The sequence below is a fragment of the Barbus barbus genome, assembly GCF_936440315.1.
Source record: "Barbus barbus genome assembly, chromosome: 4".
NCBI lineage: Eukaryota > Metazoa > Chordata > Actinopteri > Cypriniformes > Cyprinidae > Barbus > Barbus barbus.
In genome coordinates this window covers 22,180,359-22,203,757 of record NC_136732.1, presented here as the reverse complement: position 1 = coordinate 22,203,757, position 23,399 = coordinate 22,180,359, and the positions used below count along the sequence as shown (strand labels likewise).

The 23,399-nt window shown below is 36.0% G+C and overlaps 2 protein-coding genes across 4 annotated transcripts in view; both read right to left on the bottom strand.

The window, feature by feature from the left end:
* LOC306869044 (vascular cell adhesion protein 1-like) overlaps nt 1-23,399 on the bottom strand; it is a 709,597-nt gene that overhangs the window by 447,511 nt on the left and 238,687 nt on the right. The window lies entirely within an intron of this gene.
* LOC306869038 (dedicator of cytokinesis protein 7-like) overlaps nt 969-23,399 on the bottom strand; it is a 73,984-nt gene continuing 51,553 nt past the window's right edge. For 2 of the 3 annotated variants that reach the window (XM_079415602.1, XM_079415604.1), the window contains 22 exons: nt 23,160-23,299; nt 22,312-22,481; nt 21,988-22,136; nt 18,058-18,240; nt 15,636-15,762; nt 15,464-15,548; nt 15,170-15,266; nt 14,927-15,061; nt 13,848-14,000; nt 13,585-13,743; nt 13,020-13,120; nt 12,747-12,939; nt 11,402-11,545; nt 11,110-11,241; nt 7,377-7,391; nt 6,779-6,904; nt 6,211-6,300; nt 5,257-5,493; nt 5,035-5,178; nt 4,848-4,954; nt 3,753-3,926; nt 1,572-2,300 (listed from right to left, as the gene is read on the bottom strand). In XM_079415602.1, the coding sequence (XP_079271728.1) occupies nt 2,258-2,300; nt 3,753-3,926; nt 4,848-4,954; nt 5,035-5,178; nt 5,257-5,493; nt 6,211-6,300; nt 6,779-6,904; nt 7,377-7,391; nt 11,110-11,241; nt 11,402-11,545; nt 12,747-12,939; nt 13,020-13,120; nt 13,585-13,743; nt 13,848-14,000; nt 14,927-15,061; nt 15,170-15,266; nt 15,464-15,548; nt 15,636-15,762; nt 18,058-18,240; nt 21,988-22,136; nt 22,312-22,481; nt 23,160-23,299 (2,904 nt within the window). In that variant the 3' untranslated portion in view covers nt 1,572-2,257. Of the gene's footprint in view, nt 2,375-3,752; nt 3,927-4,847; nt 4,955-5,034; nt 5,179-5,256; nt 5,494-6,210; nt 6,301-6,778; nt 6,905-7,376; nt 7,392-11,109; nt 11,242-11,401; nt 11,546-12,746; nt 12,940-13,019; nt 13,121-13,584; nt 13,744-13,847; nt 14,001-14,926; nt 15,062-15,169; nt 15,267-15,463; nt 15,549-15,635; nt 15,763-18,057; nt 18,241-21,987; nt 22,137-22,311; nt 22,482-23,159; nt 23,300-23,399 lie in introns of all 3 variants that reach the window. The other variant, XM_079415603.1, reaches the window with a different exon arrangement.

Sequence of the window (23,399 nt, the reverse complement as noted above, 5' to 3'; positions counted from 1 at the left end):
TATTGCAATTAGTGATTTGATAATGCTAGGGACATCAGGTCATTATGGCAACGATGAGGAAACCCATATGCGCTGTAAAGCGACAATAAGATGATATTAATTTGTTGTTTGGTCGCAGATGGACAGGCGCGTTTTATTCTTTGTCTCGTTACACATCAATGACACGCCGACCATATGGAGGTCGCTTTGAAAAGCAGACAATCAAGCTGTGAGGAGATTAATAAGAGCCGCATGTGAAAAAGAAAAGAGGGAGTTTTGAAGAAATATCTTCAACCGTCTATTTGAACATCTTAGTATATTAATATATATATATATATATATATATATATATATATATATATATAACACATTATTTACAATATAGAATGTATGTAATATATAAAATGAATATACTGTAAAACATATTTTCCTTTCTTAATGTAAATAATATACATTTAATATTTACATGTAGCCTAATATGTGCATCTATATCAATATACATAAACGCTTAAAGCTTTTAAATATATATATATATATATATATTTTAAATGATCTTAAAATATATACATTTACTATATTTGAATATTGTAAATAATATTTTTATTTATTAATATAAATACACATTTCATATTTGCATTTAATAGGCATATCTATATCAGTATACATAACCTCTTTTTAATATACAACTGCTATATTACTTTTTTTAAAATTACCTCAAAATATTATTTACTATAAAGTGAATGATCATTGTAGACATTTCCACTTATTAATAATATACATAATAAACATTTATTATTTACGTTTAATGTGTATCTTTATCTAAACATTAAAAATATTAAATTATTATTTACAATATATTTACTATACAGATAATATGCTGTAAATAATGTCCTATTAATAATAAATGAATACACGTTTATTTACATTTTATATGTTTATGTCTACATTTATAGATAAACACTTAAATAAAAGCTACAGTTAAACAAAATAGGAGAAGTTTCTTTTAATATAAAAAGTCAAATTGAAAAGAAAAAGGACAAACATACAAATAAATAAAAAAAATCATTTTGGTCATTAAAAATACAGTATTTAGACCAGCAATTTGCACAGTATAGTGTCAAGACAGGCAGTAGAGGTTATACAAACATTCAAATAGTGCAAGACTGATATAACAGCAGTCCAACTATAGTAGGTAGGCAAAAGAATTGCTAATTCAGGACATTATCAACATTCAACAACCAAAATGGCAACATCTAAATCATTCTCCTTTTTCCAGTTTACATACTAGTGCATAACGTGGATAGTATACATTACATTACTGTGCATTTACAATAACATGAACTTTAAAATAAAAGTAGGATTGGGTGCAGCAGTGGCAGTAAAAACTCAAAGCAGTCAGTGCAGAACGTCAGTGTGCTCTTTTGTTAGTGCAGTGCAGAACTTTTTCCACAGTTAATCACTATATTAAAGCCTGAAGCTTCCTCCGTTACCTAAAGGGACACGCATCCAAAGAACGAGCCAGGGATCTCCACTATATACATTCTACAGTCTTGAAACAAATGCAGCTTTTTTTTTTTTTTTTTTTTGCTTTTCTGCATCAATGCTTGAGCCAACAGCAGAATAAGTTTTAAAAACAGTTTGCGCAAATGATGTGAAAGATTAAACACGTCTCCTCTGAGCTCAGTCTGTCAGTGGTTAGTCTTCAAAAAGACAGAGCCTTTACAAATGCTTTAATCCACTGAGTGCAAGCAGATAAATCAAGCAGCACTACAAGGTTTTGTGGCAACACATTCTCACACACACACACACACACACACACACACACACACACACACACACACACACACACACACACACACACAAATGCCTAGAAGGACTGTGGCTCATATGGTTTCCCTCTTTCTCACACTAGCGCACGAGATGGGGAAAGACAGCACAAACTAACAAAAGGAAGAAAATGCAGAGGAGCATCTGAATGCCGTGTGCGGTTTAGAACCTAAAATTACCTCTGATGTTGAGCAAAAAGCTAATTTTTCTCTACTGATGACTACTTTGACCGGTTATGCTGCTGTGCGCATGAAGATCATAATGACTCTGTTTACAGCAGATAACCTCTCAGAGTAAACAGACTGAAGCTCCGGGAGAGAGAGACTTGCTCAGGAGGGCTTGTGCCTGAGAGGAATGTGCAGTGTGTTTTATAGTGTGTCTGGGGGGTTGAATGATGGAGCAGGAGATCATGTCTGGCTTTATATCCACCCGCGCTCGGCTCCGCCACACCTCAGCACTCCACCCGCCGAAAACTGGATCGACTGAGAGAATTCCTGTAAAGATGAGCAAGAACGGATCCACCATTCGGATAAATCCCTTCTGATGACTTTGGATCAGTTATCACTCACTACAGGAAATGTGGTTTGGATGAGGAAAAACAAGTTACTTAAAAAAATGCTTTCATTTTATTATATTATATTATTATTATAATTATTTATTTATTATATCATATGTTATTTACTGTTAATTGTATTATTATTATTTAAATGCATGTACATATTTTATTAAACACATTTATCAAATGTACATATAAATGCATATATTTAAATTATTATTATTTAATACTTATATAATATTAGGTGACCAGACACTAACAAAAATGCTTTCAATTTATTATTTGATTTATTATACACATTAATAGTATTTATTTATTGAATGCAGATGCAACTGTTTATTAGAATATTGTTTAAAGAGTGAACAGACAGAACACAAACTGCTTTTTTAATTGCAATAATTATACAATATGATTTTATGTTATTATTAGTAATAAAAACAACAACAACAGTAATAGTAGGGCCCTATGAAATCCATTTTATTTTATTCCAGATTCTGTTTTTTTCCAATTTAGACTCTGTTTTAATGATTAAATTAAATCTTATTAACCAAAAAGCATGTCTAATTAATTGAAATCATGAAACATACACAATTTAACAGCAATTTATTAAAAGTTAAACAAAAATGACATTTTAAGGCCCTATGAAATTATTTTCTCAAATTCAGTTCTATTTTTTACCAAATTCTGTGTTTTCTTTCATTTTCTGGATTCCATTTTAATGGTTTCATTACATTTTAATAACCAAATAACTCTAAATAACTGATTTTATATAAAAATATACATTTTATTTATTTTTCAGAAATACTGTGTTGTGTATTTACATTTTTCTGGTAAATAAATTCTGGAAAATATTCCTTACAATATTGTTTTTTTATTTATTTAAATTTTTAATTTAAGTGTACTAACTTGTGTTAAGTTAACTAACTTAAGTGTTTTGATTTATTCATCCAAAATATGGCAAATTCCATGATATTCCACATTATACAGTAAGTTGCATTTTTATGACTGGATTCTGCCATTCTGTCCGCATTTTCCGCATTGCGTAACAGTAATAATATTAATAATATAATATTAATTAGAATAAAAATAATAATGTTTTAATAATTTCAAGTGTAATAATTGCATGTATTATGAATAATTTGATAATTTAATATAAAAAAAATATTATAACCATTAATATTTATTTATTGAATGTAGATGCAACACTATATTAGTGTGTCATGCATGTTTTACACAAAAAATGGTGACTGGCAGCTAAACAACTTGCAGGAGTCAGGATGCACAGATTTTTAACGAGTTTGATGGGTTTAGTTGACAAGTAATAAGGCTGCTATGACCTGTTCTGTTGTTGTGGTATGATTGATTTCAGATAAACTCTGTGTGATGTTACCTCTGTGTTGGTGTGGTTGGCAGAGGCAGAGGTCTGTAGAGTTGAGGGATTTTCCGGCTGATAAGAGGAAACAGAGCTTCTCTTAGTTTAGTGTAGTTCCGCTCCATCTCTCGATGGTACTCCTTCTGATCTGGACCGATCAGAGACTTGTTCTTCCTCAGAGCATCCTCACACCTGAGTCAAGAACACTACAGTTAGTAGGCTAAGAGAGACCCAGAACTGTCAGTCCAAGAAAAGGCTGTCCATTTTAATGAACCGCAAAACAGAAAACGCTGATTTAACTGGAGGATTCATTTCAATCTTTCAATCACTCGTTCACTTCGTTCTTAGCCACGGGAAGATGGTTTAGGTAACTGGCAGCTTTAGCATGTTGGAAACAGACTGCGGCCATGTTTAGGACCATAAAGATCCAAACCGATGCCACATAAGACTAGGGATGTGAAACTTGGGGTTGACAGCAAATCAGTTTGGTTGGTGATTCACTGCTCTTTAAATTGATTCAATTGCAAATTTTCTAAATTCAGAATGATTCAATTGAACTTGATATGCTGAACTGTTTGAACTTTTGATTCAGTAAATGCTTTAACAAATCTCAAAATACTAATCCTTAATATATATCTTAAGCAGGAAAAAGGCATTTGTTGCTCCAAAAATAAGTTAAGCAATACTTACTAAAAATACCTAGAAAGTGAACATTTCTAAAACACTGCTTTATGTAAAATAATTTTTACATTGCAACTGTGATGCACCAAACTCAATCTGCAGATTTGCCCATCAATTTAATAAGTGACGCCTACAAGCTCAAACAAACAAACAAAAAACATGCTCTTTCCTTTTCTTAATAAAACAAATACTTTACAAATACAAAATCTTTCCCAAATCCATAATCCACATATCAAATGTTGGTACTGCCTCAGACTTCTACTTTAAATTACATTTGTTGGTTAGTAATTTTAAATCCTAAAAATTGCTGCAGTTGCATTGGTAGGCTTTTTAATCAATGAAAAACCAAACTAAACGAATCACAACCTAGCGTTTTCAACTCAAGCATGAGCATGCTTGTGTGCAAGAATGTGTGCATAAAAGTCACTCCACCTTTTAGTGAAGTCCTTGAAGCAGAGGCGCAGTTTATTGTGATGCCGGAAGAGTTTGGGGTCCTCAGGAATTTCAGACAGGAAGACCTGAGCCACCTCCAGCGGACCCTTTGTGACAACATGTACAGGTTCACATACACTAAACAAACTGACATACTGGAGAAAACGATTTAAATCTAAAAAATTACCTGATTAACAGTGGTGCCAACACTACCCTGAAGCACCATCTGGAGCATTTTTGAATCAGAGGGGTCCTGATGGGTCGCGAAGGCTAGCTCCTGTGTTTTCTTCTGCATATCTTCAATCGCCACCTCCATCGGCATCAGAATGAACTGTAGGGAGGAGGAAAAATATTTAGAAAATCTGTCTTGAGGCAATTTACAAACCTCCTTAAGTAAAGCGGTCCACACCTCCTCTTTGTGGATGACGTTGATGCGGGTCTTGATGTAGGGGAAGGCGTGGGAGGTGGTGAGGATCGTCTTGCGTTTGTACTGCTCGTGCAGGTCACCGTGGGCCCGGCCGTCCAGCGTGAACGGCGTACAGTACATGAATGTACGCAGGTTATAGTTCTTATCAAAGTACGTGATGCGCTCTTTCAGCTCGTAAGTGTCGAAGAAGGGCTCCACGTATGTGATCTGCAGGTATGCCTGGATAACATAAACATACACAGCACTGCTCAATATGGAGACCATATGTACGAAACTGAAATGTTCTGAAATGAATTAGAGTTGCTATTGTTAACTAAACTAAAATGAAAAATTTAAATAAAATAAGTTTAAGTACTAAAATTTATTAAATGGAAAATTTCATTGAAGCCAATAAAAAAAAAAATAGAAACATATATAAAAAGAAGAAACAAAAAAGACAAAATCACATAAAATTACAGAAATTAAACAAAATTGAAAATATAAAAATAAAATACATTTAAATATAAATAGATCCTACAATAGTATATACACGTGACACTAAATGAATATAAATATGTTTTTGTTTGATAAAAAGTAGTGCTGTGAAACGATGAATCGCAATTAATCGCATCCGAAATAAAAGTTTTTGTTTGCATAGTATGTGTGTGTGTACTGTGTAAATTTATTATGTATATATAAATACACATACAGTATATACTTTGCAAATATTTACATGCATTTACATGTCTATATTTATATTATAAATTAATATATTTAACATAAAAATACATTTTTCCTGAAATATATACATGCAAGTGTGTGTACTTATATATACACATAATAAATATACACCGTACACATAACAAAAACTTTCATTTTGCATGCAATTAATCGCGATTAATCGTTTGACAGCACTAATAAAAAGACTTCAGTCTTGTACTAGCATTAATATCTGACCTTATTGGGGTCCAGTTTGTTCTTGTCAACAGGGTTGGAGTCCTTAATGATCACCACCATATCGTCGCCAAATCGTTCAGAGTAAAACTCCTACAAAGGAAATCAGCACAAATCTTACAAATGATCATATTAAAAGCATTATTTGCACAGAACCAAAAGGTAAGCCAATTTTCAGGCCACAGTTTATATATATATATATATATATATATATATATATATATATATATATACACACATACACGTATATGTGTGTGTATATGTATACATATATATATATATGTGTGTGTGTGTGTGTGTGTGTATGTATGTATGTATGTATATAAACATATAAAATTTTAATTTTAGAAACAAGGTAAACAAATCAAATCAAATAAAAAAATATAACAACTTGAAAATGTTCAGTGACTGTTTATAATTATATAAACATAAATGTAAAAAAAAAGTTTAATTACTACTAATATTATTAAAATTACTTCTTAATACTACTACTACTAATAATAATAGTTGTTATTATTTTAAAATGAAAATGTTATTATGATGATATCATCACTCCAAACCAGAACCGTACCTCCAGTCTATGTGAGATCTCGGCCAGTTTGGTGATGGAAGGCTCTTTATAGACAAACTCCTGCTCGTCTAGATCTCCAAAGCGGCATCCATAGAAGCCCACACGGAAGTAGGTGCCAAACATCCTCTATGGCCTGAACATTTAGGACAGGAACAATTGAAATACATGTAAGAAGAGAGAAGAGAATGGTGTGCCACATAAAAGCCTAAATAACAATTTTAGTCTGTTTCAGCCACATTATGCCTAAAGGCACAAGACTGATGGCATGGAGGATGGGTTTATGGATCCGAATGAGTGCACATGTGCCCTAGGACAACACTAGCTTGTGCCATTCTTGTGAAATGGCCTTACATAAGTGTGTCAGAGACGGTGAACCTTAAAGTGGGATGGAACAGCTTGAATTTAATGTTGGGTAACCAAGTTCATGTTCACTCACCAGGAAAACATCCAGACCGCACACGGGGACACCGATGGAGAAATAAAAAGAGATAAAGACCAGAGACAGTTAGTTTCTGTGTGGGAGAAAATTCCCTCTTATATAAACTGAAACATATGGTACTGATAAATACAGAAGCACAGTGTGATCGATCAGCCATACCTCCCATCCTGAGCTCTGAGTGCAGACACAGCAGGAGACACATCATCACCGACAAGACAGAGAAAAGATATCAATCAAACATCTAAACCACACACATTAGAATAACACAGAGCTTTACACCACAGCTCAGCAACTAATGTCGGTGGTCCAGATCTCAGCCCAAGACTGGCTTCATCTGGAGCACAAAACATTTAAAATTCAAATAGTACAAGTTTTCACAATTCACATTTTTTAATACAAACGGCAGATGTAAATTCATGCAAATTCACTCTTTGACAGTAGGTGGTGCTTATGTAAAAGCAGAAATACAGCAGTTACCTCTGTATACAAAGCAGCACTGTTTATGAACACTTTATTAGGCATCATAAGGAGGTAAGATGTTAACTTTTATACAAGCCTCCCAGAATATAATCTTTACAGAATAAAAGGCAAAGAGTTTGCAGGTATTATCAGAATCAGAATTATCAGAAAACATAAAACTAATATAATATATAAACTAATATACATCTGAAACTATGATCCAACATAGGGAATGCAGAATTCACCAACTGAGCTATTCATGTTTAAAGTAGATCTTACAATGAGAAGCTGCTGATAAGATTAGGATATCACATATTATATAATATATACTTATAAAAAATAAATAAAAATAAATAAATAAATAAATAAATAAATATAATATAATTAATTATATATATATATATCAGGGGTTAAAGCAAAAAAAATGATCTGAGCCTGAACTTTTTTCCAGGGGTTGCGGGGGTGGACACATACACAGGGTTATCTTTTGGCAAACAAACAAAAAAAAGAACATTATTTGAAAATTATTTTCCTTGAAACTAACTAGTAATGTATCTACCATTGCCATTAGCACTCAGGCTCAGACTACAGATTATGGGGGCAGTTAACAGCAATACCAAGAAAGGTTACTCACTACAATATTGTGCAAAACATTTAGGACGCTTTTGATATCAAGTTTTGCTGGTTAGCTTTGTCATTGACAGGGTACAAGATGACCTACAAAATTTCTGAAATTGTTTTGTTCAAAAGAAATAATGGCAAATTAAATACAAGGAAATGAATATAAAATATGAAATATACAAAGACAGTTTACTACAGAAAACTACAGTTCAGTTCAATTAACAACAACAAAAACATTAAAATGGCTCCAAGAACTGGTAACTTAAACAGGGTTCGTACAGATACTGCAAAATGAAATTCCAGGACTTTCAACGACTTTAAGCACTACTTTTTTTGGTTTTCAAGTACTAAAATCAGATCTCACTTATCAAACAATATTATTATTGTCTTTTAAATTCGAATAAATAAACTAATAAAACAAAATGGTACAAATAAAGTGCATCACATGCAAAGAATGCAATGACCATGGCAACTATGGCAAAGTTATTGCTTTCCTTATGCAAACTGATTTATTTTTTTGCATGAATATATGATTGACCTGAAGAATAATAGCTATATCATACACTTGGAAAATGATGATCTATATCACATCTTATCGACACTAGGGGTGTGACAATACACTTAGCTCACGAGATGAAACAAAATGCAGATACTTGGTTCACTAGAACGACACAATGTTTTAATACTTTAAGAATGACAAAATATTTATCTTTTAATCACAAAAAGTAAAACAATGCATTTGTATTATGAAATGTTTGAACTAATCTAGGGCTTAACTAACGATTATTTTACTAATCAAGTAATCTACTGATTATTGTTCAAGACCAAGATGGCGCTGCTCATGGCAGCCTCCGTGGCGTTGTCCATTCAGTTGTTTTTATGTTTTTGTTAGTTTGTCCTGTCTTTAGTTATATTCCTGCAATCAGTTTCACCAGAGACAAATTGCTGGACATTCGGCAGTACACACCACCCGATATTCACCGGTTTTTGACTATTCTGATGTTTTGCTGGACATTGTAGTCGGCGGAGCGGCGCTGATCAAACGGGGGAAGTGAGCCGGCGCGCTCGTGAAGCTCAGACAACACGGATTTCTGACAGCACTGCCTAGCATCCATCTAGCGAAACAAAACGGATGAACTTCTGCTCTCCCGGACAAATAAGGATTTTTCAAACTCTGCTGCTCTGTGTTTCACGGAAACCTGGCTGAATGACGCCATTCCGGACAGCGTGCTTCATCTGCCGAGCTTTCAGCTGTTTAGAGTGGATCGCGACGCAGAATCAATAGCGTGGCGGAGGGACATGCTTTTACATCAACGAAAGGTGGTGTACAGATGTAACTGTGTTAAAGAAGATGTGCTGTTCCGATCTAGAAGTGCTCTTCATTAACTGTAAGCCTTTCTACTCGCCGCGGGAGTTTTGCTCATTTTTCATACAATTGTCAATTTGTATATTATTATTCGTTATTTACTTGTTCTATTTTTTATTTATTTTTTTATCTGTGTTTTTTGTTCTGTCATTGTCATTCTGTTGCACTGAGGAAGCTTCTGTCACGAAAACAAATTCCTTGTATGCGTAAACATACCTGGCAATAAAGCTCATTCTGATTCTGAATCTGATTCTGATTTTGACAAGCGACTAATCTGATATTTTTTACTAATACAAATAGAACTAAGTGAAAAACAAGCTTTATTATGACTATATTTATATATAAACTAACGAGGCAATAATAATTAGCTCAAATAAAGTATCAAAACAAGTACATGGTTTTACTGAACAATGTAATATGCCTATATTATAACAAGTACCTGCAGAGGGAGCCAACGGCCTGGTGACGTTTCATGTAAGTCAGACACTTTTATTTTGAAATCGCGATGTACAATAAATTGCATATTTAGAGATATGTTGATGTACTCTCCTGTGTTGGTATAGGTTTATAAATTATTTACGTTACAAATCAAGTGAGTTTTCCCAGATGAAGAGTTTAGCCGCTTTCACACATACAGTCTTTACTGGTAAATTACAGTGGATAATGTGTGAACAGGACCTTTTCAAAACTACCGGTAAATTTGTTCTGGCAATCATATCGTTCTTATGGAGATGACGTGATTACTCTGAGCTGTTTACAGAGCTCTGCTGCTTTTCTATGTAAATATGCCGTTAGATGGACATCTTTGGCCATCGTGCCTCGCAGCTTTTTTAACCTGTCGCACTCGAGACCCAGGCTTCTTTTCCATTCATCAGCTGCGACTGTGCAATTGGATACTATTATGCCCGTCTCGTGTTTGTATTTATAAGAGCAAATTTCTGATTGGATAGTAATGTTAAGTTTTGTTGAGAGTGAAAGCTGTGTTCCTCTCATACATTGGTAGGTGAACTCATGAACTCGAATGTGATATCAACAAGTGTTTTTTTAAATGTAGGAGGACTATTTCTTTTTTTCTTTCAGCCAAACGCCGCACGCCGGAGATCCGGCACGGTGCCGGAGAACTTTAAGCCCTGATATATATTTTTTAAATGAAGCAGCTCAATGATTTTTGTTCAACTGCTCAATTTTACCTAAGACAACTCAATCAAAACTCAAACTCAAAAATATGTATTACTATTTCCTACTGTGGTTATATACTGGATGAAGTGGCAGACTATAATGGCTTCATCATTTTTTTCTTATACAAGAAATAACATTACTAATTAATGTACAATGAATATTGTTTAAATTTAATATCCATTCAACATATTGACTCCTGAAACTGTGCAAGATTGATTGGAACTTCTTGTAGACACATTCAGCTCTTTAACACAAACTTCAACAAACCTGATTGTATACTTTGTTGAAGGCATCCTGCAGTTTGCCATGGACAGAGCCCAGCTTCTTAAAGTCTCTGTTGGCTTCGTGAATGGGACAAAGAATTTTGTAGACTTCATTTATGGCCTCGTACATGGCAGCCTGGAGAAGAGACAGAATCTACAGTCAACCTTCAGTTAATAGTTAATAATCCCATAGAAAAGTGTGGCGCTGGCTTGGATATGAATCTAATCCATTTGATTCCCTTGGATGCACTCAGTTTCCATGACTGTGGGGGGAGTCATGTGACGTGAGCTCTCACCATGTTGAAAGACGCAGCTGCTTGCTCCAGAAGTCCCACGAGCCCAGACTCACTGAAGTACTTCCCTGAACAGATGCCCTCCTCCTCTGGGGACAGAATATCATCAGACACCGCAGACTCTTCCAGCACATTGGACGAAATACTCTGTGAAAAGCAATTGAAGTGTCCAACAATCCACAACATTTATCATAGGTATTACCATACATTATAATACATTTTTATGTGAAGTGAAAATGTGTTTTGCATTTTCAATATATTCCATTCAATATGTAAAAATTAGTGCTGTCAATCGATTAACATTTTTTACTAATTAATCGCACATTTTTTCTGAAATTAATCAATCTTCAAATTAATGAACAAACAACAAAGACAGTCTATTTTTAATATTTGTTTAATGGGATCTTTGATCTGATGGCATCTGATACCAATTAATACTGATTTCCCTATAAAAAAGTTTACTATTTACTGAAAAGTTGGAGTCAATGATCTAATGTTGATTTTGGTCAGACTCAGCCCATTGCTTTACTTAAGTATATTATATTTTCCTCTTACAGCTGCAGGCTGAGGAAGATCATGAAACACCCCAGCAAACCCTAAAACAGACAACAGTTTACAGTTGTTTTTCAGCGGCAGCAGAAATATGACAAAAACTTTTGGGTGAAACTCGTTTCCTTTTTTTCATACTTTTATTACTTGTGGAAAAACTTGAAACTATTTTAAATAAGCATAAGAAATGGCACTGGTTTTTGTACAGTTTCTTTTTGTTTAACTTTATTAATAAAAATAATGTGTTTTTTAATTAGCATGTTTGTGTGTTTTGCTTTGGTACCGAAATTAGTACCGAGAACGGTGGATTTTCACTGGTATTGGTAACGAATACAGAAATGTTGGTACTGTGACAACACTATTAGTTATGGTATAACATTGTTATTATTCATATACTATTATGTATTTCTTATTACTTTAAAGTAGTTTTCACTTTTATATTTTCAATTTTAATTTCAGTTTAAAGTTATGTAATTTTGTTATGTTCTTTTAAAATTTTCATTAGGTTATTTTGTTGTTGTTTTAAAATATTCCTACACAGCTTTTTTTCAGTTTTAGTAATATTAGTATTTCAAGTTCAACTTGTTTTGGTAAGTTACATTATTTTGTACATTACCTTATATATATGTATTTTTAGTAAACAACAATAAAACCTTTCCTGGTGGTTTTATTCAATTATTAGATGCTTCTTTTTGTATGTTTTTTAAGCCATTTGGTTTACAAGGATATAGGAAGTGTCCTCATAAACCATATATTCAAGAACACACACACACACACACACACACACACAGGATTTTACCTGGAATGACACACAGCCGATAGGAAGGTAGCGGCAATCTTCAAGCATGTTGAGGTACTCCGCCACCAGGGCGGCGCTATGCACCAGACAGTGTGCTGCCTCCGCATGGTTCCCTCTCTCTGAGTGCTTTCCTGCCATGTTCTGCAGCCACGTAAGCCTCAGATCAGGAGAGTTCTGATAGCCCTTAGCAATCCTACACAGAGAAGAGCCATTTGTACATAAAGCACAGGGGCAACATTGACTGTCCTTTGGTTTTTACGATAAAGCACTAACCTGTACATGAGGTCTATAAGCATCTCTGGATCCTGCTGGTGCTCCTTCATCTTCACGGTGTCAGTGAGAATCATGTGGAGGTTGAAGACGAGATCCTGCACCTACAGACAAGACAGAAGAAAAGTGACTCAGTATTATGGTAATATCAATGATATGCCATTATAGTTTTTGTTACTATTTTGAATTCAATTTTATTTTTATGTACTATTTTCACTTTAATTTGAAAGTTTTTTAAATATTTGATGTATTTTGTGTGGAAATGAGAAATGCTGCCTTGGCAAATAGCTAAAATAAGTTTTTTTTTATATATATATTTGATGTTATTTCAGTTTATTTATAACAAATTTGTTTATGGTTTTAGTTGTTGATAATAACCCTGAAGTGACTGTACTTTAGCATAATTATTAGTAGATATAAAGTGTTCCTGTATGAATATATATTTTTTAAATCTATCACTTTATGTATCCTTAAAGGGCACATTAATGATGAGTGCTGGGTTTTTATCCCCTGTGGGATTCGAACCAAAAACCTTTTAGCTACCAGCTCCGATCCAAGTGTTTGATACCTGCTCAGGGAAGGGGGAATCTCTGAGCTCCAGGTCATCCTCGGCATAAGTGAGAATAGTTTTTAAAGAGCGTCGCAAATGGTCTTCATTGAACTTCGTCGAGGTTCCCACGAGTGAAGACAGAGACATGGTGACCTGCATCTTCACACGGGCGAAATTCTACAGAACAGGAGAAAAGACAGGATTTAGTTGATCATATTTCTCCTCTATATGTAGCGAAAGCTGAATCAAGGATAGGAGTTTAAAGTGACATAGTGCCTTACGTTGCCGATCTCAAAGTTCTGTCTCATGAGTAGGTAGAGGGAGGCGCTGGCGTGGCTGCGTACGGAGCTCACGCTGCTGCTGCAGTGACGTAGTAACCGCAAACACAGATCAGCACAGAGCTCAGTGTCCTCCTCAAACAGCATCTCTGGGAACTACAGAAACACACGTGCAAAGCTTAGGTTCTTCTACAATTTCCTTTGTGAACTATGTCAAATAATATGTACACAAGGCTAACCTGAACAACAAGGGAAGGTCTTACAGTTTCAAGTTATTTTATTTAATAATAATTTTCGAAAAATACACAGACAGCATGAAGAACTATGTATTTACACTCAAAAAAATGTGAGCCGTACAAGTCTGAAAAATCTCATTGTAACAATGATTGCCAGGATGCTAAACAGTATTTAGTTTTGACAATAAAAACTATTCTATTCGATTCTATTTAGCTGCTACTGTGTTTTTGAGTAGTGATGGAGTGACATGGCGTTCTTTAATTGTCAGTGGAAGGACCAAGTTCAAAAGTTCACTACAGTTAAAAAGTTTAAGGTCAGTAATATTTGAAAAGTTTTTTTTTAAAGAAAATAATATTTTTATTCTGCAAGGACACATTCATTTGGTCAAAAGTGAGAGCAAACACACATGTATATGTTGTTACAAAACATTTCTATTTACCTTACCTTTTTATAATAGTAAGAAATGTTTCTTAAGCCGCAAATCAGCATATTAGAATATTAGATAGCATATTAGATTTCTGAAGGATCATGTGACACTGAAGACTGGAGTAATGATGCTGAAAATTCAGCTCTGATCACAGGAATAATTTACATTTTTTTTAAAAATATTCAAATAGAAAACAGTTATTTTAAATTGTACTACTATTTAACAATATTTGCTGAATATTATTTTTCATCAAATAAATGCAGCCTTGGTAAGCAAAAGAGACTTATTTCAAAAACAAAAAAATGAATGGTAGTGTGCATGTGATAGAATTTAATGACTTTAAATAACATGGGTTTTGAACCAGTGTTCAGTAATTAGAGTTAGGGATTAACAAGCTGTGCTAACAACAGACACAAACCTTGTAGACCAAAGCTCTCTGTGTGCTGAAGCAGTGCTGCAGGAAGAGGGCGCTCTGATTTCCTGCCATACTGTGGAGGAGGACTCTCAGCACACCACCCAAAACACTCTCCTTCAGCTCTGACATCACCACCGTCTGATGCAAAAACACACACAAACACTTATGAACTATGTGAAAATTACTCGTTGTAACGCATGGTATTTGTAGAAAGTGCATTCAAATGAGTCACAAAGTCTGCTTTACTTTGACAATGATCTCCAGTGTGTCCAGGGCTATGAGAGCAGCTTCTGTCGCCAAGTTTCCATCCACTACCAACTCCTGCTCCACCTCTGCCTTGGTTCTGCACAGAGACAGTGTTTACAGTAAGCTATTCATAGTGCCATTATGACACACACACACACACACAACTGTATGTGTAGCCAATGATTATGTGCTTCATTAAATCTAGAGACAGCTAGAGCGACATCATTCAGATGTCCAGTGAAAGTGAATAGCAACAAAAAGATATTCAGTGAGAGAAGAGGCAAAAAGACACACTTGTCCACTCTGTCTGCGTTCTGTCTCCAGTGAGAGACGTTTTTCCTCCAGCGGACATTCTCCTGACCTCCGTAAGGACTGCGCTCTGAGGAACGCACAGGAACAGAGGTGAATTACAAATTCACTGCTTTGACATTTACTCACACAGATACCAACACAGTGTCCGTTGTACCTCTGCAGCGACGGACCATCTCCTGTCTTGCTCCGATGGTGCCCAGTATGGCCTCCTCCAGACGGGCCTTCATGTCCTGAGACTTCTTAAAGGTCAGACTGTTTATCCTCTCCAGGGCTTTCTTCCCCTGAGAAGAGGCACAATGAACAGAATAATCAAAAACATGTCAACATGCAACACAAAAATGCACTACATAAAGTAAAAATGTCTGAATGTGTCAGAAGAAATGGTGTAACATAAGAAAAGACTTCAAAAATTACAGTTCCAAGTTATTTTTTTGAATTTGAAAGAGGCCATGTCATATTTTTTTCTCCCTGTGGTCCATGTATACAATGTTAGTAAAGGTTTTGTACCAAAAATAATGGTTCCTGATCATTTTCCACCCTTTCTCTGGTCCTTGGAATTAAACAGGATGTTCAGCCAAATATAGGTTTAAACTGGCATATCCTCATCACAGCCTCTTTGTAAATAATTACATTGTGGAACATTTATAAAAAAAATAAAAATAAAAAAAAAAGTCGAAAGTTGAATGCAATGATCCCAAACTGCAACAACATGTTTATATATTGTATTTTCAAGTTTTTAAACATTATTGATTTCTTAAGCATTATTTTAGCAAAGAAAGTATGTGTATATATGTGTGTGTGTGTGTGTGTGTGTGTATATGTATGTATGTGTATATGTATGTATGTGTATATATATATATATATATATATATATATATATATATATATATATATATGTGTATATATATATATATATATATATATATATATATATATATATATATATATATATATATATATATATATATATATATATATATACACATACATACACATACATACCATAAATATATACATACATACGCACACTTACCGGCCACTTTATTAGGTACACCTGTTAAATTGCTTGGTAACACTAATTGTTAATCAGCCAATCACATGGCAGCAACTCAATGCATTTAGGCATCTAGATGTGGTGAAGACGACTTGCTGAAGTTCAAACAGAGCATCAGAATGGGGAAGAAATGGGATTTAAGTGACTGAAGGTGGAATGGTTGTTGGTGCCAGACGGGCTGGTCTGAGTATTTCAAAAACTGCTGATCTACTGGGATTTTCACGCACAACCATCTCTAGGGTTTACCGAGAATGGTCCGGAAAAGAGAAAATATCCAATGAGCGGCAGTTGTGTGGACGAACATGCCTTGTTGATGTCAGAGGTCAGAGGAGAATGGGCAGACTGGTTAGAGATGAAAGAAAGGCAACAGTAACTCAAATAACTACTCGTTACAACCAAGATATGCAGAATACCATCTCTGAACGCACAACACCTCCTGTCAGCTAAGAACAGGAAACGGAGGCTACAATTCGCACAGGCTCACCAAAATTGGAAAAAAAATGTTGCCTGGTCTGAGGGGTCTCGATTTCTGACATTCAGATGGTAGGGTCAGAATTTGGCGTAAAGAACATGAAAGCATGGATCCATCCTGCCTTGTCTCAACGGTTCAAGCTGGTGGTGGTGGTGTAATGGTGTGGGGGATATTTTCTTGGCACACTTTGGGCCCCTTAGTACCAATTGAGCATCGTTTAAACGCCACAGCCTACCTGAGTATTGTTGCTGACCACGTCCATCCCTTTATGACTACAGTGTACCCATCTTCTGATGGCTACTTCCTGCAGGATAATGCACCATGTCACAAAGCTCAAATCATCTCAGACTGGTTTGTTGAACATGACAATGAGTTCACTTTGCTCAAATGGCCTCCACAGTCACCAGATCTCAATCCAATAGAGCACCTTTGGGATGTGGTGGAACGGGAGATTCGCATCATGGATGTGCAGCCGACAAATCTGCAGCAACTGCGTGATGCTATCATGTCAATATGGACCAAAATCTCTGAGCAATGTTTCCAACACCTTGTTGAATCTATGCCACGAAGAATTAAGGCAGTTCTGAAGGCAAAAGGGGGTCCAACCCGGTACTAGCAAGGTGTACATAATAAAGTGGCCAGTATATATATATACACACACACACACACACACACACACACACACACACACACACAGTTAGTTATATTTATTTATTATAAATAATGTAATGTTTGCAAATATAAATGGTTTTATTAGTATACATACTATCCCAGTACTAAAAAGTCTTTCAAAGATTTTCAATTTAAAATTCCATGATTTTCCACGATTTTAAAAAGTGTTCGGAAGGATATGCATATCCTTTGGGAGACTATGCAAAGCAACAGGTGCAACATGACATTTGATTGACCTGCATTTTACTCTTATTGCTTCGTTGGTATTTAAGATAAAACATGATTAATCCTACTATCTCCTCACTACCTGACCATGACTGAATGGACCATGTTTCTACATGTCAAATAGTCATTACTGAGAAGGGCATGTGGATGTACCTTGTATTCGAAACAGGACAGACTGAGGTGAAGAAGATCAAGCAAGCGGTTGATTTGTGGCACAGACAGGTCTGAGACCCAGCGCTCCAACAGCCCTGCATCTGCATTCTTCAACACCCACAGGAAACAAACCAGAAGTGTCCTGCTGCACTCTGCAGAGAGGGTGCTACACTGACGGCCTGCCTGATGAAGAAACAAACAAAAACGCAGTTACACTCATGCAGACAACACACACAAAATCAGACCTTTTAGACATCACATCAAGCAACCTGTTTGGGACAGACATATACAGAGGATGTCCTTACACACCCATGTGTATAATAAATAATTAGACACACATGATCCTCATTTCCTCATCCACACAGAAGCCATTAATATTCACAAATGAACAGGAAACTCTGTTGTACACTTTCAGAGCAGTACACAATAACTACCCCTCTAGTGGTGGAGAGCAGTACTGCAGTCAACAGAATGGGCAGGAGTGAATAGGAAGGGCTCCTCTAATGGTGATATTACGACACAGCAGCTGTGACCTCATTCAGATGAATGATACCCCTTTTCCACCAAGGCAGTTCCAGTACTGGTTCGGAGCCAGAACCTAGTTTCAAACCGGTTCTTTGTCTTTCGACACCCAAAGCACCAGCTCTGAACCAGGAAAAGCGGTTCGTAAGTAGCACCAAAACATTGCTGGGCTAGAAGGAAGAACCGCTTGCGTCAGGGGCTGGGGGCAGGGTTACTGTGACCAACAAGACGAATAGAAACTTTGGACCGCCATATTTAAAATAGCAGCTAAACACGAACACGTTGGATTCGCCGTGTTTGGATGCCGATGTAGGATCGCAAAGCCATGAACATCAATAGCAACCATAGACTGTAAAAAACATGGACGTAGTGTCCGTGACGTCACTCGTAGGTTTCTGAAGAGCATTTCTGAAGCCCAAAGTGGGCGGAGCCATCTTGGCAGCGCGTCACTCCCGGATAATCTAAAATGGGCAAAAATGTGGTATGTGGGTGAAGCTGAGCTGAAACCACACCCGTCTATAGTGACAGCAGTGCTGCCGTGCAAAGACAAAATGCCATAACTTTGATAATTTTTGGGACATTAATGACCTCTTTTATCACGCGTTTAAGTATCATGGAGAAAATCCCCTGAGAAACCAAGGCAAAACACAGTATAACATCAGTTACCACTCTTTGATTTTGTTTTGGAACGCTCAAATTAAGTTACAGTGCTCTGCATTTGTTTGCATTCGTTCATCAATACTGTGCCAGCCTGGAGTTATATGGTATTCTGCCTTTGTTTTACTGTCCATTAAAGTTCACCGTGTTTAAATTACGGTGTGACTTGTGTACTTCTATACATCTGTCGGCACTTCATTAGAGAAACAAATTAGACAGATTGCGATCTAACAAACTGCTCCATGTACAATTAAAGCACTGTAAGCAAGCAATGACTAGATAACGTGGCAACAATAATTAATTTTTAAAGTGTTTCTTTTTTCTTTTTATAATGCAGATTAGAGGTCAGTCGGGTCAGTCGTGGATCGGGTCGGGTCAGATCGGGTCAGTCGTGGCCTAATGGATAGAGAGTTGGATTTGTAACCCGAAGGTTGTGGGTTGTGGGTTCGAGTCTCAGGTCCGGCAGGGATTGTAGGTGGGGGGAGTGAATAACCAACACTCTCTCCACCCTCAATATCACGACTGAGGTGAGACCCTTGAGCAAGGCACCGAACCCCCAACTGCTCCCCGGGCGCCGCAGCATTGGCTGCCCACTGCTCCGGGTGTATGTTTACTACTGAGTGTACACTTGGATGGGTTAAATGCAGAGCACACATTTCACTGCTGGTTATACTCTGTATAATTGTGTATGTGACAAATAAAAACAAATAAAATAAATAAGATTATTCACTCAGTGCCAGGGGCGGCACACTTCTACGTGTGTGGACTCAAATGCCGTGACAGCATATCACATAAAATCAATAACTGTTCGCAATTAAATCCTTTTCTTGTAAGTCGATAAAATCCATTGCAATGAACGCCATCGGAGATGTTTAATTCACAATCATTCGGAGCATTATCCCTGCTGGTGTTCACATCAATCCACAAGTCGTTCTTAGAGGTTAAGCTATTTTAATTCAGTTCGATGTAAAAACAATAGGCTAAGCATGTCTTGCATCCTTTAATGTTAGGGAACATTGCAAATAAATTGGTTGTAAAACGGTATCCACTCACGTTTAACTTTTTGTCTGGTTGATACGGTCAGAAAAAAAAACGGAATCACATTACTAGATGTTATAGCCTATCCAATGATCACTAAATTTTATACAGATGTTACTATAATGATTCCGTAAACGGTGATCAGCACCCTATATAATGTGGAAGCTACTGCCTTTTGCCTTGGCGTGTTAGTTTAAAATTAGTTTTAAATTCAAAGAAAACAAAGGTTATGTTTTTTTCAAAAGCTCAGGCACAAGTACTTGATTAATCTTAGTATTTTTACATCTGATGGTAAGATTATTGAAAGAGTACCTTTTTACAATTACTTGGGCATTTGGATTGATGATAAGCTTTTATTCAATGTACATATTGCTAATCTAATCAGGAAGCTCAAAATGAAGCTTGGCTTTTATTTTAGAAATAAATCCAATTTTACTTTGAATGCCAAAAAGAAACTTGTAGAAGCTAACTTCCTAACTGTGCTTGATTATGGTGATATATTATATATGCATGCGGCCTCTTCTATCTTAACAAGCCTTGATTCGGTATACCATGCTTCACTACGTTTTATTACAAATGCAAAATCTCGTACTCATTGCATTTTATATGAGATGGTGGGTTGGACATCATTAGCTACACGCAGAAAACAGCACTGGTACATTTTTATCTATAAAGCAATGTTAGGTAAACTTCCAGCTTATCTCTGTACTCTTTGTCTTATTCTGGCAATTACCAGCTACGCGCTTCCAAGTGTTTGCTTTTTAACATACCTCGAGTTTGTACAGAACTGGGGAAAACTGCTTTTTTATATTATGCACCCTGGGCATGGAATAATTTGCAAAAAGATCTAAAACTAGATAAATTTATGTCTATTGTTGAATTTAAAGGCATCATAAAGAGAATGGTATTGGAAGCTTGTGATTGTTTTTGTTGAGAGGATATGTTTAAAGATTGTTGTAATGTGTACTTGTTGTATTTTAAAATTGTCTTACTGTATGGCTGCTACCTTGGCCAGGTTCTCTCTTGTAAAAGAGATTTTAAATCTCAATGAGACTTCCTGGTTAAATAAAGGTAAAATAAAAATAAAAAAAATAAAGGGCTCGCCAGTTGAACCAACTAAGAACCGGTGTTGTGCCCATTTTCGACCCCTGCCAAATTATTACCCTCTCGGAAGAAAAATTATGACAAATGGTTCTCAAATTTGGGGACAGTATTTTATTTTATTTTTAATAAATTAATAGTTTTATTCAATAAGAACGCATTAAATTGACAAACGTGAAATTAAGAAAATATTTATATTTCAAATAAATGCTGTCATTTTTTTACTTTATAATTATCAAAAAAATCAGCTTTCACAAAAATATTAAGCAGCACAAATGTTTTCAACATTGATGATAACAACTGTTTCTTAAGCAGCAAATCAGTTAGATTTCTGAAGGATCATGTGACACTGAAGACTGTAGTGATGATGCTGAAAATTCATCACAGGAATAAATTGTAAATTTACAATGTATTGTATTAAACTAAAAAACTGTTATTTTAAATTGTAATAAAAATAATATTTCAAATTTTTACTGTATTTTTGATCAAACAAATGCAGCCATAAGAGACTTACATACTGTACACTACTGTTCAAAAAGTGTTAACACTTCACAACCTTCATTCATATTCATACCATGAGTTATTAACATTGGTCAGTGAGCAGGTACTCACCACGGACGGCAGAGTGAAGGGGTTGGCTTTGGAATGGGGGAGTGGTGAGCCAGCTATCACCATGGCAACAGACTGGCTGATGGTGCCGTTGTCTGGGTCGCTATCATCGACGAGCGCTGAGGCATGACGTACACGCTGTGGGGACGTGTCTGGGACACACAAAGGTGGAGAGATACAGATCTCTGCTAAAATGGGACTTTTGTTCAGTTTTTAATGACTGTGGAGCACTGACCTTTAAAAGACTATTCAACTCATAAACAAAGAGTTTATATAAATAACCGCAGAGATAAGCAGTGGGCACTCGGCTCACAGGGTCTCACTAACCGGTGAAGTCGTGAAGCTGGGGCAGCGTCTCCATGACGATGGGGATGAGTGGCAGGTAGAGCTGGGCGATGTGCGAGCGGACCTGGGGGTCTGTGTAGCGGGGGTCCGCGTCGTGACTGCACAGCAGAGAATGCAGCGCACTAATGGCCTTCTTGTGTAGGAAGAACATACTGAGAAAGAGGTGTGAGATGTGATTTGAGGTGTTGGAATCTGTGTATTTTTAAAGTCCTATTTATAAAAGCAGTTCAAAAGCAGTTCAAAGTTTTTTCTGTGCTAATTTAAAGGGACAGTTCACCCAAAAATGAAAAATACTGCATGTTTTACTCACCCTCAAGCCATATTAGGTGTGTATGACAGAGAAAAATTGAGCATCATACACAAAATGACTCGCATAGAACAATATATGTTCTAAAATTGTCTCAAAATACCAAACATGACTGATATCCTCCAGCTGGATAGAATCATAGTCTGAAGCTAAAAGTAAAAACCATAGTCTGTATTCATTATACACTACGTGATTTTCTGTGAAATCGGTCAACTGCTCAAAATCTGCAGACTGACTCTGACTTTTGGCAACTAGCATCGACTCCAGATTCCAAATCGGGACAAAAACATCAGGTAAAACTCATGTACAGTAATGTATTGCAGCCTTTAAATGTGATATCAAAATTGGCATTGTGAACTAAGATATTTCACCATTATTTGTACTTTTTGGAATTGTTAAGAATCAGTACTAATATCAGTACTTTGACCATAAGATGAAAGAAATCAGCTACTGACATAAGCTGAAAATGTCTGTGTCTCCCTAGTAAAATACTTGAGTGTGTGAGCGTAAGAACGTTTCTCACCCTTCTCTGTCTGGCTCCAGGATGAGTGACAGTTCAGCCAACAGCAGACCAGAAAGAAAATGCTGCTGGCGGAACGGCACCGACAGTTCGAACATGCTGACCACACCCTGATCCTGAACATGACAGGAGAACGCTGAGCTCTACAAGAGAAGACACAGAAAATGCCTGCTTCAGCACTGCCATAATAAAGTGCAATTTATTCCCTAAGAGGATTTCACTGAGTGTGTCCAGCTTGATATA